Here is a 17,179-nt window from a genome sequence, read left to right on the forward strand (position 1 = left end):
CTGGTCTGGATCCTCAGTCTCGACGACCTCATCGTCTTCTTCATCGAAGATATTTACCGGGTCGGGCGCTGGCTTTGACAACGTCTGCCTTACTGCGCGTCGAACTCGAAGCGTCTTCTTAGACCTGAATTGAGCACAAGCTAGACAGTTGGCCTCATTGTGCTCCGGAGATAGGCACTTGTTGCACACCGGGTATGCATCCACCACATACGGGGGGCGGGAGGGGAGAGAGAGAAAGAGAGAGAGAGAGAGAGAGAGAAAGAGAAAGAGAGAGAAAGAGAGAGAGAGAGAGAGAGAGAGAGAGAGAGAGAGAGAGAGAGAGAGAGAGAGAGAGAGAGAGAGAGAGAGAGAGAGAGAGAGAGAGAGAAAGAGAGAGAGAGAGAGAGATCAGGTTACCCCGTAAAATCTGCAGGCATGACCGTCTCTGGAGGTAGGGGTGTAGAACCTGAGACTGCGAGAGGAGGTCTGCCCTGACAGGGAGACGGAGCGGAGGGTGCGAAGATAGGTAAATGAGGTCTGTGTACAACACCCTTCTTGGCCAGTCTGGGGCGATCAATATGACTTGGCAAACCTTCCTCAAATTCGAGGAATCACAGGTTTGGGAGGAAACGCGTAAGGAAGCAGTGAGCTCAAATCTAACTGAAATGTGCTCCCCGTATCGGATACGGGAGACTGCAGAACACGGAAGTGGGCGTTCTCGTGAGTGGCAAACCGGTCCAACCGAGTAAACACCCATATCCTGAAAATGTGAAGGACCACCTCCGGATGGAGACGCCACCCGTGATCGGCCAGAACTGCCAACTGAGACTGTCCACACACACATTCAGCACTTCGGGCAGGTGATCCGTAATCCCACAAATCTGATTATCACCAGCCCAGGAACAGTCACAGAGCCTCTCTGCAGAGACGATACGACCCTACTCCTTCCTGTTTATGTACCACATCACTGCAGTGTTGTCCATCAGGACCTAAACCAATTGACCACACAGGGAGGGAAGAAAGGCATTGAGAGCCAAACTTATCTCCTGCAATTCTAGAAAATCTTTCCTCTGGAGCCCAAATGCTTTTGACCTCCAGATCCCCCAGAAGAGTTCCCAACCCTAGAGCGGAGGCACCAGTTATCACTGTGGCCACCGGAGGGGGAGGTTGTAACAGCTTCCCTTGAGACAGGTAGTCCGAAACACTCTACCGTAACAGCTCTGCTGCAGTGTCTTTGGAGATTCAGACCACCTCCTCGAGATCTACGTTGTGTTGAAACCACTGCATGCGGAGGCATTACTGGATTGCCCTCATGTGTCAGCGTGCATGGTTGACCAACAGCAAAGCAGGAAACGAACAGACCGAGCAGGCGCAAGACCTTCAGGACTGAAACAGCCGTTCTATTCTGTAAAATTTAAATCATAGCCTGGGGATCAGGAAGTATTCGGAGTAGCATCACTGACTTCTCTCCTGCCCCGGAACAACCTCTAGCGCACCTTTCTGTAGAAAAGACATAACTTGCTGTTGCTGAAGCATCAGGTGGTCCTCTGAGCACCAGCCTTGGAAAGGTGTGGGGGGGGAGTTGCTTCCCTGTGGTACCAGTTGGGGGAATAGGAAAGTAGGATACTTGCTGCCAAGCTGTGCCTCGCAGGCGATCTCCACCTTTTCCTCTGTACGACCTATTTGTAGGGTTCGACTCTTGCTGCTGCTGCCTGGCCCAAAAGGAAGGAGTCTTGCCAAACCGGCGAAAAATGTGGTACCCAAAACCTCTGGGCTGGGACTGTAAACCCAATGATCTTGCTGTAGCTCTACTATCTTTCCAACTGATTTTCCCGCCGGGACCCATACACTTATGACAGACTCACACTGGCTAACTGGAATCCCTTTATCAACTGCCTAAACAGGACTCTGGTCTGTTTTTTTTCACAGCCCAGTGGACCCACGGATTTGGACTATTGTATGCGGTACAGAATGGCACTCTAACAGGCCGCTGCGACGCTACTGCTTCCTCTTCTCCCTTGGCCTCTACACTGCCACGATTCATCTCTCCTCACATAAGCAACTACTTCATCCCCTTCCCAAGTACAGATTACCCCTCCTGATTTTTTCCTGACCAGCTGAGTGGCAACCTATCAACACAGCACTCATCATTTAAATTGTAACCCGGTCCTGATAACGACCTAAAAACCTATGGGTCAAAAAGCTGTCGACCAATCAGCGCATTGTCTGGAGCTCTGATGGTTGCATACACAAAAAGACTGTAGTAAATACTTTCTATCCATCTTGTTAAAAATGATTTTTCTGTAACCATCTTGCTTTGAAAATTTTCGAATGCGCCGTTTATTTAGCAGTTTGTTTTCCAGCTTTCCACGTATCACTAGCGCTGATCACTTCTTGCACGAGCATGTATGTGCACGCCCTTTTTAAGGGTTACATCAATGTATATTAATGATAGTGCTGACGACTATTGTTGTATATCGAGTTTACATATATAGATCGCTATAAGTATTCAAAGAACACCTGTGGTTGTCTCCCTTTCTTAGCTGCCTTATTTAAGTTAATATTTCTTAAAAACTGGCTTCTCAAATGTGACCTATTGAGAGGTTTGTTGCAATTATTCCACCTGGGTCTCAACTAGGTATACGGGTCCTTCTCCTGTAGTTTCTCTTGTCTATTATTTTTAAAGCACCTTAGCGCCGAGTCTGCTTTGGTACCAAAGAGACAAAAGCCATCAAAAGGAAAGTCCAATAGGGTGGCCTGTACATCAGATGAAAACCCAGGCCCCCTTAGACAGGCGTGTCTTCTATTAGCCACTGAGGAACCCATAACTCTAGCAACAGAGTCTGCAGTATCAAGTCCTGACTGTATGATTTAACGGGCCGCAGCTTGTGTGTCCGATAAAACCTCTGCAAACGCCATCAGAGCATGGATATTTCGACCCAGCAAGCACTCCGCATTTGTGGATTTCAGAGCCATTCTGTCTATAGTGACCGCTGCGCCTCTCACCAGGCCGGGTCACCCCCTTGCTCCTCCTGCTCCTGCCTGCCAGCCTTGCCGCCTTTCCCGCCGCAGACGCCCCCCTGGCCTCCCGAGCGGTCCAGCCACAGCAGAGCCGCCCGCTCGCCAGTTTCCCGCCGCAGCTCGCCACAGGCCCCGCCCACCACCGGCCCATTGGCCGAGCCGCTCCCGCCGCCCAGCTGACCCGCCCTACCGTCCCCCTTCTTATGACGCCCCCAGAGCGACCGCGCAGCGGACGCGCCCAAGGGGGAGCCAGTCTGCGCCCGTCTGTGCCTGGACCGCGCCCAGCGCCAGGACCCCTGGCCCCCGCAGACCCCAGCCCACCCGCCGGACGTACGACGCCGCCACTCTCAACGCACTCAACGCCGGCTGAATCCCAGGATGCTACCGAGCCACCCCGAGACGCACCCACGGGCCCTTCTGCTGCAACTCCTGCAAGTTCACCTGCATCCGGACCTGCACTACTCCAGCACCAACCAAGACCAAGACGAGCAACAGCAGCAGCCACCTGAAATTATCCTGCTCAACACCCGCTCCGTCCACAGACAAGCCGTCGAGCTCTGGAACCTGCTCGGCACAACTTCACCAGACGTCGCCTTCCTCACGGAAACCTGGATGAGCGCCTCTTCAGCGCCCGACATCGCCATCGCCATCCCAGACGGCTACAAGATCATCCAAAGGGACCGCATCAACCAGACCGGAGGAGGCATCGCCATCATCCACAGGAACACCATCCACATCACGACCAACACCGACGACACCCTCGCACCCGCCGAGCACCTGCACTTCCAGGTCCACATCAACCCCAAGACCACCCTCAGAGGCACCCTCATCTACAGACCCCCGGGACCACGCACGCAATTCAGCGAAGACATCGCCGACTGCATCAGCCCGCACGCCCTCCTCTCCGCTGACTACTTCCACCTGGAGAACAACAACGACCGCAACACCACCACCCTGCTGGACAACCTCGCAAACCTGGGACTCAAGCAGCTGGTCACCACCCCCACCCACTACGCCGGACACACACTCGACCCCGTCTTCTCATCCAGCAAGGACATCGCCTTCAGCCACGCCACAGGACTCCACTGGACGGACCACAGCTGCGTCCACTTCAGCTTCAGAAGGACCACGATCCACCACCACCAGCAACAGGTTGCACGCAGAAGCTGGAACAAGATCATAGCCGACCAGCTGGCGACCTCCCTGAGCATGTACCCTCCCACCAGCGCAACGAACCCAAGCCAGGCGGCCACCAACCTCGCGAAGTGGATCAGCAACTGCGCAGACGACCTCGCCCCTCTGAAGACCCCGCCTAGCAGACCCGGTAGCAAGAAAGCCCCATGGTTCACCGACGAACTCAAGAGCTCCAAGAAGAACTGCCGAGCCCTCGAGAGAACCTGGCGCAGAGACCCAACACCGGACAACATGACTGCCCTCAAGCTCCCCACCCGAAAACACCACCAACTCATCCATGCCACCAAGAAAACCGCAGTCAAGGAACGACTGGACAACAACGTACACAACAGCAAGGAACTCTTCAACATCGTTAAAGAGCTCTCCAACCCCAACGCCGGAAACAACGACATCACCCCTTCGCAAGACCTCTGCAGCTCCCTCGCCTCCTACTTCCACAACAAGATCGCGGACATACACAACAGCTTCAGCACTCAACCGACGCACGCCTCGACCGAACCACCGCCCCCCACCACCACCCTCCGCGCCTGGACTCCGATCAGCACCGAAGACACCGTCCGCACGATGACCTCCATCCACTCCGGATCTCCTACCGACCCCTGCCCTCACCACGTCTTCAACAAGGCCGACGCTGTCATCGCACCCCACCTGCGGGACATCATAAACACTTCCTTCGACACCGCTACCTTCCCGGAGAGCTGGAAGCACGCCGAACTCAGCGCTCTACTAAAGAAGCCATCAGCCGACCCCACCGACCTCAAGAACTACCGCCCCATCTTGCTGCTCCAGTTTCCTTGCAGTCTGGCTTCCGGGCCAACCACAGCACCGAGACCGCCCTGATCGCAGCCACCGATGACATCCGAGCTCTGCTTGACAACGGAGAAACAGCGGCCCTCATCCTCCTAGACCTCTCCGCGGCCTTCGACACTGTCTGCCACCGTACACTAGTGCAGCGACTCAGCAACGTCGGAATCCAGGAGAAGGCACTGGAGTGGATCATCTCCTTCCTCGCCGGAAGGACACAGAGTCCGCCTCCCCCCGTTCAGATCTGAAGCCACCTAAGTCATCTGCGGCGTTCCTCAAGGCTCCTCGCTCAGTCCAACCCTCTTCAACGTCTACATGAGCCCCCTCACAGACATCGCACACCAGCACAACCTCAACATCATCTCCTACGCCGATGACACCCAGCTGATTCTCTCCCTCACCAACGACCCCCCCACCGCCAGAGCCAACCTTCACGAAGGGATGAAAGAGGTAGCCGAATGGATGAAGAACAGACGCCTGAAACTGAACTCGGACAAGACGGAAGTCCTCATCCTGGGATCCTCACCCTCCGCCTGGGACGACTCCTGGTGGCCCCCCGCCCTAGGCAGCGCACCCAAACCAACAGACCACGCACGCAACCTGGGCTTCATCCTGGACTCCTCCCTCTCCATGACCAGACAAGTCAACGCCGTCTCCTCGTCGTGCTTCAACATCCTGCGCATGCTACGTAAGATCTTCCGGTGGATCCCCACCGAGACCAGGAAGACGGTCACCCAGGCCCTCGTCACCAGCCGCCTGGACTACGGCAACTCCCTCTACGCCGGAACCACCGCCAAACTCCAGAAGAGACTCCAGAGGATCCAGAACGCCTCAGCACGACTCATACTGGACATCCCCCGTCGCAGCCACATCTCCGGACACCTGAGAGACCTGCACTGGCTCCCGGTCAACAAGAGAATCACCTTCCGACTCCTCACCCACGCACACAAAGCCCTACACAACCAAGGCCCAGGATACCTCAACAGCTGCCTCAACTTCTACGCTCCCAAACGCTAGCTTCGATCGACCGGCCACGCCCTCGCCGCCGTCCCCCGCATCCGAAGAGCCACCACAGGGGGACGGTCCTTCTCCTACCTCGCCGCCAAGACATGGAACTCCCTCCCGACCCGCCTCCGCCTGACCCCGGACCACCTCGCCTTCAGGAAGCAACTCAAGACCTGGCTGTTCGAGCAGTAGCGGACCCCCCTCCCCTAGCGCCTTGAGACCCTCTGGGTGAGTAGTGCGCTATATAAATGCTTTGATTGATTGATATAGAAAATACATTTTTAGCAGATAGCTCCATCCTCTTAGATGCTCTATCTTCAGGCGTGGATGGGACAGATCCTGCAGGCTGCTTAGTAGAGTGTGATGCATGGAATACCCATTCTCGGCAATGGCGCTCAACATCCTGTGATTCTGAGCAAACCACTTAATCTCCCTGTGCCTAACAATAAACATTAATGTGTTCATCTGTAACGAAACTAGTACTTGTGTAAAGCGCTCTGATCCCAGATATCTTCGGGTCTAGTTCGAGCTATAAAAACTATTATAATAGTAATGGTGAGCTAGTCAGCAAGAATATGGGGCTATTAGCTCCGATGGCTTTGTAAATGATCAATCTGGTTTTGAAGATTGAGTTATATATATATATTTCATATTTCTTCATGCCCTGGATAAGACCTGCTGCAATGTGTAGATTCACGGGGTGCTGGTTTGGAGTTTGGGAAACGTTGGAGCAGGGTAGTAACAACAACCAGATGAAAGACTAGTTGGGCTTCACCAGCAATTCTGAACTCACTATCTGGAAGACAAGGTCACTTGCTGACCTAGTTCGCCATCGTAGGAATCTTCAATCAAGACAAACACTATAATAATTATGCGCGGTCTGTGCACGTCTCATAGATGTAGATGTTGCAGGAGAGTAGGACACCGCCACTTTTTGCTGTGATTCTCTGGTTTTTCGACTTTAATGTGGCTGTGGCCTGCTAATCAGACCCACAGCCCAGCTGTTCTCTCTCTAAATTGATACCATGTACTTTAGGTACATACCGGATTGGGTATTGGGTCACCTCTCTGAGCCCCTGTATAGTGTACCATAGGTACCCAGGGCATAGGTGCATCCAAGGCCTACCAGGGGCTGCAGCATGTATTATGCCATCCCTGACTGGCCCTCCAAACTGACACCACAGGCTGATCAGTCAGCTTGGGTAAGGTGGTGTAATCATCCCTTACTTAGATATAGTATACCTATATCTACCTTTACATATAGACACATATACACTTATAAGTCACTCCTATGGTAGGCCTCAACAATCATGGAAGCTGAGTGCTTGGTTTTATGTGAGAGGGTGCCCTAGCATGAGCTGAGCCCCTCTGCAGCTTTGGGGAGGTGTCGGGGCTACGACTCAACCGCCATAAGTCCCTGATCTTCTCACTGGCTGGGTTGGACTTGGTGCCCTTGGGAGACCTACCTGACCTCGGGCTGCGCTGGGAGAGGGAAGGGTTCCGTTATCTTGGCATACGGATGGCTCCGACGGACACGCAGGCGTTAGCCCAGAATGTGGATCGTATACTCGCGTCCCTACAGCAGTCAGTGTCTTTCTGGAGTTCTCTACCACTCTTGTTGTTGGGAAGACTGGCCGTCGCCAAGATGGTGATGCTGCCTAGGGCGTTATATGTCCTCCAGAACTGGCGGTGTCCGCTCCCACCACGAGTCTTCCGCACTCTTAATACTTCTCACGTCCCTGCTCTGGGTGGGCCGACGCAGTAGGGTGGCTCTGCACACCGTTGTCCGCAGCTACGTGGAGGGGGGCCTTGAAGCCCCGCGCTTCCACATAAACTATTATGCGGCCCAGTTGCAACATGCGGCCCATTGGTTTACAGACACTGACAATTGGGAGACGCGCTTCCCCTCTGGTAGGGCGGATACCCAAACGCTACAGGTTGCCCTGATACAGGATAAGGGGGCGGACACGTCCCTTCCATATGTGGTGCGACACACGGCTGGTATATGGCAGCGGTTTGTGGAGAGAGTCTTGCGGAGGGCATCCTTTCACAGGGAGCTCCCGATTTGGATACTGGCCCCCTTCATCGATATGGGGTAGTACATGTCCTTTTGTTCCTGGAGGGAGGGAGGCTGCGAAGTTCTAGCTGACCTTTACCCTAATGAGTCCTTTCTTACTTATGAGCAGGCGGAAGAGGCCTTTAGTCTTGGGCGGGGCCAATACCTACATTTCAGAGTACTCCAGGAGGTGGCAAAGGTCACCTGGCCCCAGTACCCAGACGCACCACCACTGACACACACTTTGGACATCCTCCTTTCCTGTGGCTAGGGGCGTAGGCTGATTTCACTACTCTATAAGGCCATGAAACGGGACTCAACCCCTCCGGTGCCGCCATCCCGGGCAGCCTGAGAGGCAGATCTCGGCGCTCCGCTGGACCAGGGACAATGGACGCGCATAGGTACCCTCACGCAAGGTCTCATGCAATGCAAGGTTTAAACTGACGCACTTCAATTTTCTACACCGCACCTACCTAACCCCAGTATCATTGACGCGCATCTATGAGGATAGGGGAGACAGATGCCCTAGATGTCACGCTGAGGAAGCGGGCTTCCTGCACTTAGCCTGGGACTGCCCTTTGGTTAGGCAATTCTGGGTGGGGGTGGTCGAGCGAATAGTCGCAGCCGCGGGCCTCCGGTTGGTGCTTGAGCCCCTGCATTGCCTGCTGGCACTGGTCCGGAAGCCCAAGAAAAATAAACTTTCGTACAAATGCCAGCAATTAATGTTGGTGCTAGCCAGGCGCAGGGTGGCAATAACTTGGATGGGGCGAAGGGCCCTGGAGGTATCCACTTGGCTCAGGGATGTAAGGGAGTGGTAATTTGCCGAGGAAAATCACATGCAACTCACTCGGAGGGATGAGAAATTGCAGGATGATCTAATGGCCTGGCGCGTAATGTATGCATCGGGGCTGGCGGAAGAGGAGCCGTCCTCATGTGACACGGCTGAAAGTGGAAGTGGTGGGTTGGACGCGCCTGTTGGGTCTGTGTCTGACGGGGAGCAGTGGCGCGGACCCCAGTGATTTTCACTGCCTGTAGCACTGTCATGCCTGGCTCTTTCTCACTGTGCTTTTGTATCCCTTCCCCATGAGTACGTTCCCTCCCTGATGCCGCCTGTAGTCCTAAGTGCCGCTAATGAGGTCGTCTATCTGCGTACATACAATGGATGCCAGTTGTGTGTTATTGTTTATGATCTATAAACTGGAAAAATCAAGTTTAAAAAATAAAATAAAAATGAAAGGAACTTTAAAACTTTTGTTTGAGGCAATAGTATATCACTTAAGACTGCCTTAGGATCAGACCAGATCATAGGCAAAGATCCGGACCATCTTAGGTCAGAGTTATCAAAAAAATCCTGTCTAAGCAGTGTACAGCGGTATGAGTGGAATCCAAAACAAGTTAACAGCACTTTGTATAGCCTTTAAAACTCTGAAACCAGCATCTCCTAAAATCTTGACTGACCTGCTTTTACCTTATGTCCCTCTCGCCAGCTCCGCTCTATGGGACAACATCTAGTGGTGGTTCCTAGAGTCCGGAGAGTTCATGCTGGTGGTCGTTCTTTTCAGAATACAGCAGTCACTCTCTGGAAATCTTTACCGGCCCATGTTCAAGGGATCACTAACTACCTCGAATTTAGGAAGTCTCTAAAAACCTTTCTCTTCCCCATTTCGTAGGTCCTGGGCCTTTTATGTTCGGGACGCCTCTGTGCTGGGGCAGCTGTTGCACTTAATAAACCCATTAACATAACACAGCCCTGCACTAGCCATCTGATCAATAAGTGCTTTTGTATATGGATCGGCAAAATTTTCCAGATGGAAGTTAAAGTCCCCTACTGCTGTAAAATTGGAGTGTTCAACTTTACGAGCTAAAAAGTGGCCTAAATTATCTAAAAAAAAAAAAAGCAGCCTTGGATTTGGGTGGAAAGTAGAGTAAGTTCCATTAAAAGAGAATTGATTGTAGAGTTCGATCAAATGCTTCGCAGTCCTGGTTGTCCAAGTCCGTTAAATTCAGAAACAACCATTCCTCATCCCCAGTGAAGAAGGGTTGCCTACTGAAAATGTTTTCATTTTTCTGTGCTTAAAACTAGGAAATAAAAATTTTCACTGCTGCGTTTTCACTGCAGCCTCACTGTGGTATTCTTATAAATATTTCTAAGAATAAAATTGAGTTCGATATTTTCTTTTTGCCTTGAAGGATAAAAAACGATAAGCAAGTGACTCTTTATGGGCATTTTTATTTTGTTTCACTTTTTGAGGTTTTTTTCCCCCTCTATTTCAAATGTTAAGTATTCAGTGTTTATGAATACTAAGGAAGATACCTTGATAGAGAACCAGTGTTGTCTGAACCCTGATGGCATTATGAGATTCATTAAGCAAGGTGTTTCTCTTCATGCAGCATAATTCACTGGAGTTCAATGGAATTAGAGTGAAAAAAGAAAAGCGCTGAACCAGCTGGTTGAAAAGGTTACCCGCTAACATCCTGGGCATCTGCTAGTAAACATGGCATTTATTCGGTTAAGTCATGAAAAGATGCTAATGTGGGCTCCCCAGCACTCAAATAACGGCGATAGGTTTTTGCTTGTCAATCTCCAATTCATGATTGATCGTTTAGTATCCGGTTAGCGCATCTGTGCAGACAATGTCAATGGTTGGAACGTGCTTGACATAGGCCTATACTGAAGTATAGAGTCCACAGCGGCCAACAGTACATAGATGTCCTACAGTTAGTACAAATCTTCACCTGAGAACTTTTCACCTGTGAGAGGTGGACCTGGACTACTCCAACAGGTTGTAGAAGCTGTCTGCTAATGGGGATCAGAAGAAACGTACATGCCAGGCCTGCAATTCATTTCTACAAAAAATGAATGACACATACGGCACAAGAAAGTTCAGTGGACAGAGAGTATGGATTTAAACTTTTTTAAGTGCTGCTTCTCTGCTATCAATTAATTGATTTTCTTAAATGCAGCGTCACCATGACGAAAACTTCTCAATCCCCATCAACTTGCCTCAAAAAAAGCACTGTGTAAGAAGTAGCATGCAGGAAGACAGCAACATAAAATTCTGAGTTTTCCGATATTTACAGTCTGAGATGTAATTGAAAAAGCTAAAAAGAAAAAAATGTGCGTTTCCCTCTTTCTGAGGAAGGATAGGTCAACCCTTGAAATGTGGACATCATGGAATCCAGAAATAAGATATCAATTGAAAGATAATGATTGGATTTCTTGATGTTCAGAATAAGACTCAACGTTGACAGCAATTGAATTATGGATTGAATTGGCTGCTGTGCTTTTCTGAGACTCTCTGATATACAGTTTTATTAGACCAAGTCTGCGAAGGCAACTTGCTCTCAGGACCATGCATGAAACATATCAAGACAAAAATACAGGGCCCTGGACTGGCAGTATACCAGAGTGCACTTACATCCATTTAAACTTGCTTTGCTTACAATTTAAAAGTAAATCTATAAAGATGTATGTGCCCAATTTCATCTAATGATTTATACAGCATCATTTGAAGAGCATTCACATCAATCCGTAAAGATATTCTCAATAAAAAAATAAGAAAGTCCTCAAAGTACAGTGTCCTTACGAAGGAGGATTAATTAATGAAAAGTGAATGATAAATCAATGGAGACCAGAAGAGAAGTCTAAGAGATTCAGCCGATGTAACAACAACCAGACATATGGCTCCAGAGGGCACAGGCTTTTGCACTGCAAAAGGGGATGATATAGCTGTAACGCCTGAACAAGTTCCTCTGTAGAAAAAAGTAAGAACTCCTGTTTTCATTTATTCTCCTGAAACACCTGAAGAGAAGAGTACCTGTACCCTAGACTTCATTCTAAACTTCTCTTCAAGAGAAGGACAATGTATTTGCAATGTTTCTCCTTAATGTATTTATTATATATAGAAGATATAGTCTGTTTTCTCCCTTCAGAAAGGCCTTAAAAGCTTTTCTTACTTTAACAGCCATAGGCGCATCTCAGTAAACATGTAACATGCGTTTAATCATGGTCTTTCCCTACATCACAGGTATTAAAGATCATTTAGTAGATGCCTTCATGCAAGACTCCGATGGGTCCCATAACACCCAAACAACAACATGCATAAACAGGGGAGCTCTGTAAAGCCCTCTACACATAGGAAACAACTAGAGAAATCTTGCGGGCACTTTAAGAGTCGATAGCAGAGCACTTCCAGTGTAGTCTCTGGGAAAAACATACAGCGCAACAGAGCTGATGGCACAACAATGCTCAAGAAAACAATCCAGATTCAACCTGGCTCCGGGTAAAGATCTTTTAAGGAATAACCATCAGACTACTATTTCCCATTTTACATGATCCTAGGATTACAGGTCAAATTTAGGCTATAGAGGTAACAAACCTGATCATACGGATCATACTAAAATCTTCGGCTCATCAAATATACAATGTGGAATTATTCAACGTATTTTATTAAACCATTGCAAGGCTTACGTTTGACCAGTACTTACTTTTTAATCACAAACCGTATCCTCTCCTTTGCTAGTAGAATTCTTTCGAGACGTGGTATTCCATAGGTAGATGGTCTTCGGAAAGGAATTCCTTCTGGCAAACCTTCAACAAATAGGTCATCAGAATTTGACTGGAAAAGTGGATATGGAATGGACACTGGACCAGATGCATTTATAGCTTGAGCTTTAGAAGAAAAGAAATCTTAAAGTCAGTGAAAATGAATTTAATTTGGACTAACAAGGTAAGGTTAATTTCAATTTACAGTTTCCTTAATTTATCTATAACGTGTAGCAACTCTCTTCCACACATCAAATGCAAAAAGTTGTGAGATGGCAGCAAAGTATTTGAAAACTAAAGATATGCCTTTTCAATGGAAAGTTTCAAAGTGCCCCTGAGCTATACCATTTGCCACTTTTGCAGGTTACAGTTAATGTACATATACATTTTATCTGAAAAACTAAAGTTAAAGTTGAGTTATGGTTAGAAGACTAACTTTAAAAAAAAAAAATGCTTGATTCTTAGCCTTGGCTATGCAGCCATAGCTTCACATTAAAAGCTGTTTTTTCAGAGAATGCCTGAGATTTTTTCTTAAACATTTTACAGTGTTATGACCAAAGCTAACCATATCACTCAGCTTGTTTTTTTGCAGTGGATTTCATTTTGTTTTTAGTAAAAAAAAAATATTTTTGGTACGTACTGAGGATGTAAATTCATACAAGTCTTAAATGACAGTTGGTATTTTGGAAAGGAGCAGCACTCCGATAACCAGATCTGGTGTAAAAGGTAACAATTAGTCTGGCAACAGATTCATACCTTGAAACTATTCTTCAATAGGAGGAGCCTTAGTATCTGTTCACTGTAGAGCTATGTTCTCATTGGCAAATAAAAGGCCTAGCTCCACCAATGTATGGAACATCCAAAAGCTCCACACTGTCCTATGCGTGCCCCAGAAGAACGATTTTCAAGTTACATTTGAAGGTTCATCCTATGACCACTATCAGTGTGTGTTGAATGCTTGTCATAAGTATTCCCGAATCGACAAGGACTTGCTGTGCCTTGCTGAAGGGTAGCGTTTCATCCTGGGATCATCATCTGAGCTCCGGTGAGGTGTTTGTTAATTTGGCCCAGAGACTCGTTAAACGCTTTACGCGTCTATTTGCCTGATGTCAAAATTGCGGCATAATCTCCCGGCTGACTATAAGATATTTCTATTTGGAATACCGACTGAATTAAGGGATGGAAGCGGTTTAAACAGTATGCCACAGAGTGGCATAGTATCTTCAGATCTCTGAAAAGCTAACAAAGGCAGATTCGTAACGGTTGTGTAACAGGTGTCATTGCCCTACTTTAAATACATAACACACAGTCACAACAGCAAGGTTGCTAGCCACCTGGAACGAACAGGGTGCTTATTAAAAGGAAAACCAACGTCCTATGATTGAAACCAGACGTTACCCCTTTGGCTAGTCTGCTCGGAGCTGCTATACTGTAGCGTAAGTTGCGTAGGATATGTGTTCTGATGGATCTAGTGTTGGAGCTTGCAAAGGAAATAAAACCAACAGCAATGGTAGTGATATCAGTTAAATAATTAAAGATTGTGGAGTCCAGATCAATGCCAAGTTGCTATTGGTTCACAGCCCTGGTTCACCCCTATGCTGACCCCCTCGCCTGGGAGCCTGCCAGCACTTCCTTGCCTTCATTCACTCATGCATAGAGAGTGAAATGGGCTGGTTCCACCCTCTGCATTTGGGGGCCATCTTGGAGTGGGCTAATTGACATTATCCCACAGATCTAGTTCAGGAACTCTCCTCTTAACATCACCCATGTGCTACTGATAAACCATTACCATCGGTCAATAGATCAAGTGCAACAACAGCGCGGGCAGGTGCAACGTTTCTTCCTATCTACTTAAAGGACACTGAGTGCCCTGGCGGCCTCTCCCACATTTACAGCTGCGCAGCAAGTAGTGCCAGCTGCACCGTTTAGGCCTTTTACAGCTGCGCAGCAGTTAGTGCCAGCTGCACCGTTTAGGCCATTAACAGCTGTGCAGCAAGTAGTGCCAGCTGCACCGTTTAGGCCACTATATGTGGGGACAGTTCTGATTGAGTTAGCAGTGAGATGCATTACTTCGCCCCATTCCCTCAAAGCTGCGCAGCACTTAGTGCCAGCTGACATTCTGGATACAGGGCTTCAGGCCCAAGTACGATGTTGTGGTGCTAGAAAATGTTTTTCATGTAGTATGAAATGTTTTTCAAGTAGTAAGATTTACGCACGCTGTTCTGAGTACCTCTAAAGGTGGTTTCATGATGAGGTGGTTGTCTTGCATATTTTGGTTATGCTAGTGATATTTTGTTCCACCCTGTGCTTTATGCCCCTGATGCTAGTGAATCTCAGGAGATTAGGGTCCAATATTAATCTGTTGAGATTATGGCCGTACGAGGTGGTTGGTGCCGAATGTAGTTTTTGCTACAGGCTGATGCTAAGTAGAGGGACCACCAGTGGATACTGGGTGCTCGTTTATGATCTGTTTTACTTTTACTAAATTTGCTTTGTGATGGTCCTAAAAGTGGTCCAGTTGGCCCCGTCATATGTAAACAATTCCTTTTGTAAAGATCATCTAGTACCAGGTGGCATCATGTATACCTAGTTGAAGGGTCCAACAATTACCAGCGGAATCACAGAGACTTCCAAGCCCTCTATCTTCTTCTGCTAACGATCTGTGCCCAATCACGTCACCTCCCGGACGGCACATTAGTTCAGTTATCTTCACTCGACGTCTGGAATATGTGCCCCCTTTATGTCCTTTTACTTCTCCTCACCACTGCTTTCCTAGTAACACCCTTCTCTTACCCCCCCCCCCCCACCCTCCTCCTCCTCATTGTCCCAATATGGCCAACACTCGAGTTAAGGCTGGAATTAACTGCTACAAAATCATTTATCCTCCCAACCAGACGAAAGCTTCAGTAAAACGATTGAAGCATAACACTATTGAACATTTCCCTGATTCCCTTTTTGGTCCAACAGCTTATATAATTTCCTTAACATCACCTCCTCCTCCTCTATCCCTCATGGGAAACAACTAAAAATGTCCCCATCTGCGGGTTTCAACGGCTCCCTTACTATCTCACTCTAAAACAACAGTACTGTCATGATCCAAGGCAAAGACAGCTGTCTCTCTCTCTTTGACCACCTCTTCCCCCTCCATACTCCCCTCTTCTGCGACTGGGTCATCCCCTGACTCTTCATCTAGCTCCACCCATTACTCCCTTTCTCCTCCCCTGACCCCCCCCACACTCTAATAGGCTGCACCCCGAGAAGCACAGGTCAGCCATCAACCCACCCCCTCTCCTGTGCCCTCCTCTCACATTCCTACCCCGCCCACAGTACACCCTCCCCTTCATCACTTCAGCCTTACCTCTAGCTAATTCGCTCCTCGTCCAATCTGCACCGTCCCGGTACTCTAATCTCATCTCCTCCCACCTATTTTTACCTGCCACCCCCCTTTTTAGTCCACCTCTTCTCCAACCTTCTCCCCCAGTTAACCTTCCTTACGCACCCCTTATTCCTCCCTCTACCCCTATTCTCCACCACCTCCTCTCCTCGCTATTTACCCAGATTTCTCCACAAACCCATTGCATTTCCCCCCACTCCTCCAGCATTTCTATGCTACCCCCCCTCCCCCCTTGGTAACCCTTTCCATTTCCCTCCCTCGTGCCCAGCAGAACCATTTCCTTTCTTCAACTTCCCTTTCTCCCAACGCCCCTCACTCTGCCAGATGCCCGTTCCCCCACAGCCACCTCGCCTAGCTGACAGGACCGCTCCAACCACCTGCCCCTCCTTTCCGCCCTAACCTCCTACTTTCCTATAAGTCCTCCCCTCTCCTTCTACCTCACCGCATTGAGCCGCACCCATCTCCCCCTAAATGTGTCCTTAATTCCTTTCCTTCTTGCAACGCCAACAAAGACAACCCCCTGCACCTCTGATACACCAACTCCCGTTCACAACCTCCACATTTCCCCACCTATGAACCCTAGACCCAAACTCTCCTCCTGTCCTCATCCTGCCCTGTCTTCACCACCAATTTTACCCCCTCCTGTTTCCATGGAGCCACACAACCTTCTGTGCTCTGCCCTACTCTCTCTGGAAAATAAGCTAGGCTCTCTTATCACCTCCATCTCCGAGCTTGTAGCTACCATTTCACTTTTAAGCTCCAAGATCTCAACTTTTCCTTACACCTCTACTCCTCAGGAAAAATCACCTTCCCACGAGATGCACCTCGCCCCCACACCCCAGTATAGCCAACCATCATTAATCCACACAAGCCTTTGAACGCCACCCTTCCTCAACTTGCATCTCCGAGTAACCAACCATCTACACTATTCTGACCATCTCCTCTGTCAGAGCCAAGCATTCACCTAAACCCGCCCGTGCACCCCCGTCTAAGTGCAATATCCCTATCACTCGTCATAGCCCAAGTGCCCCCGTCACCAAAACAGTCTTGTATAACACACAAAACACAAGGGGCCTACCAGCTTAATTATAAAGCTGCACTGTCATGCCGAGTCCACAGGATCTCTGAGTGTATGTATCACATAAGGACAGCGTATTTCAGAAACCGGCTTGTACACACA

General features: G+C 49.0%; 1 protein-coding gene across 4 annotated transcripts in view; it reads right to left on the bottom strand.

Annotated features, from left to right (window-relative positions):
• Positions 1-17,179, bottom strand: part of GTF2I (general transcription factor IIi) — a 1,434,650-nt gene that overhangs the window by 876,845 nt on the left and 540,626 nt on the right. For all 4 annotated transcript variants that reach the window (XM_086954596.1, XM_086954597.1, XM_086954594.1 and 1 more), the window contains one exon: positions 12,548-12,731. In XM_086954596.1, coding sequence (XP_086810722.1) covers positions 12,548-12,731 — 184 coding nt within the window. The remainder of the gene's footprint in view (positions 1-12,547; positions 12,732-17,179) is intronic.

The sequence above is a fragment of the Lissotriton vulgaris genome, chromosome 2_1 (genome assembly GCF_964263255.1).
Source record: "Lissotriton vulgaris chromosome 2_1, aLisVul1.2, whole genome shotgun sequence".
Classification (NCBI taxonomy): domain Eukaryota; kingdom Metazoa; phylum Chordata; class Amphibia; order Caudata; family Salamandridae; genus Lissotriton; species Lissotriton vulgaris.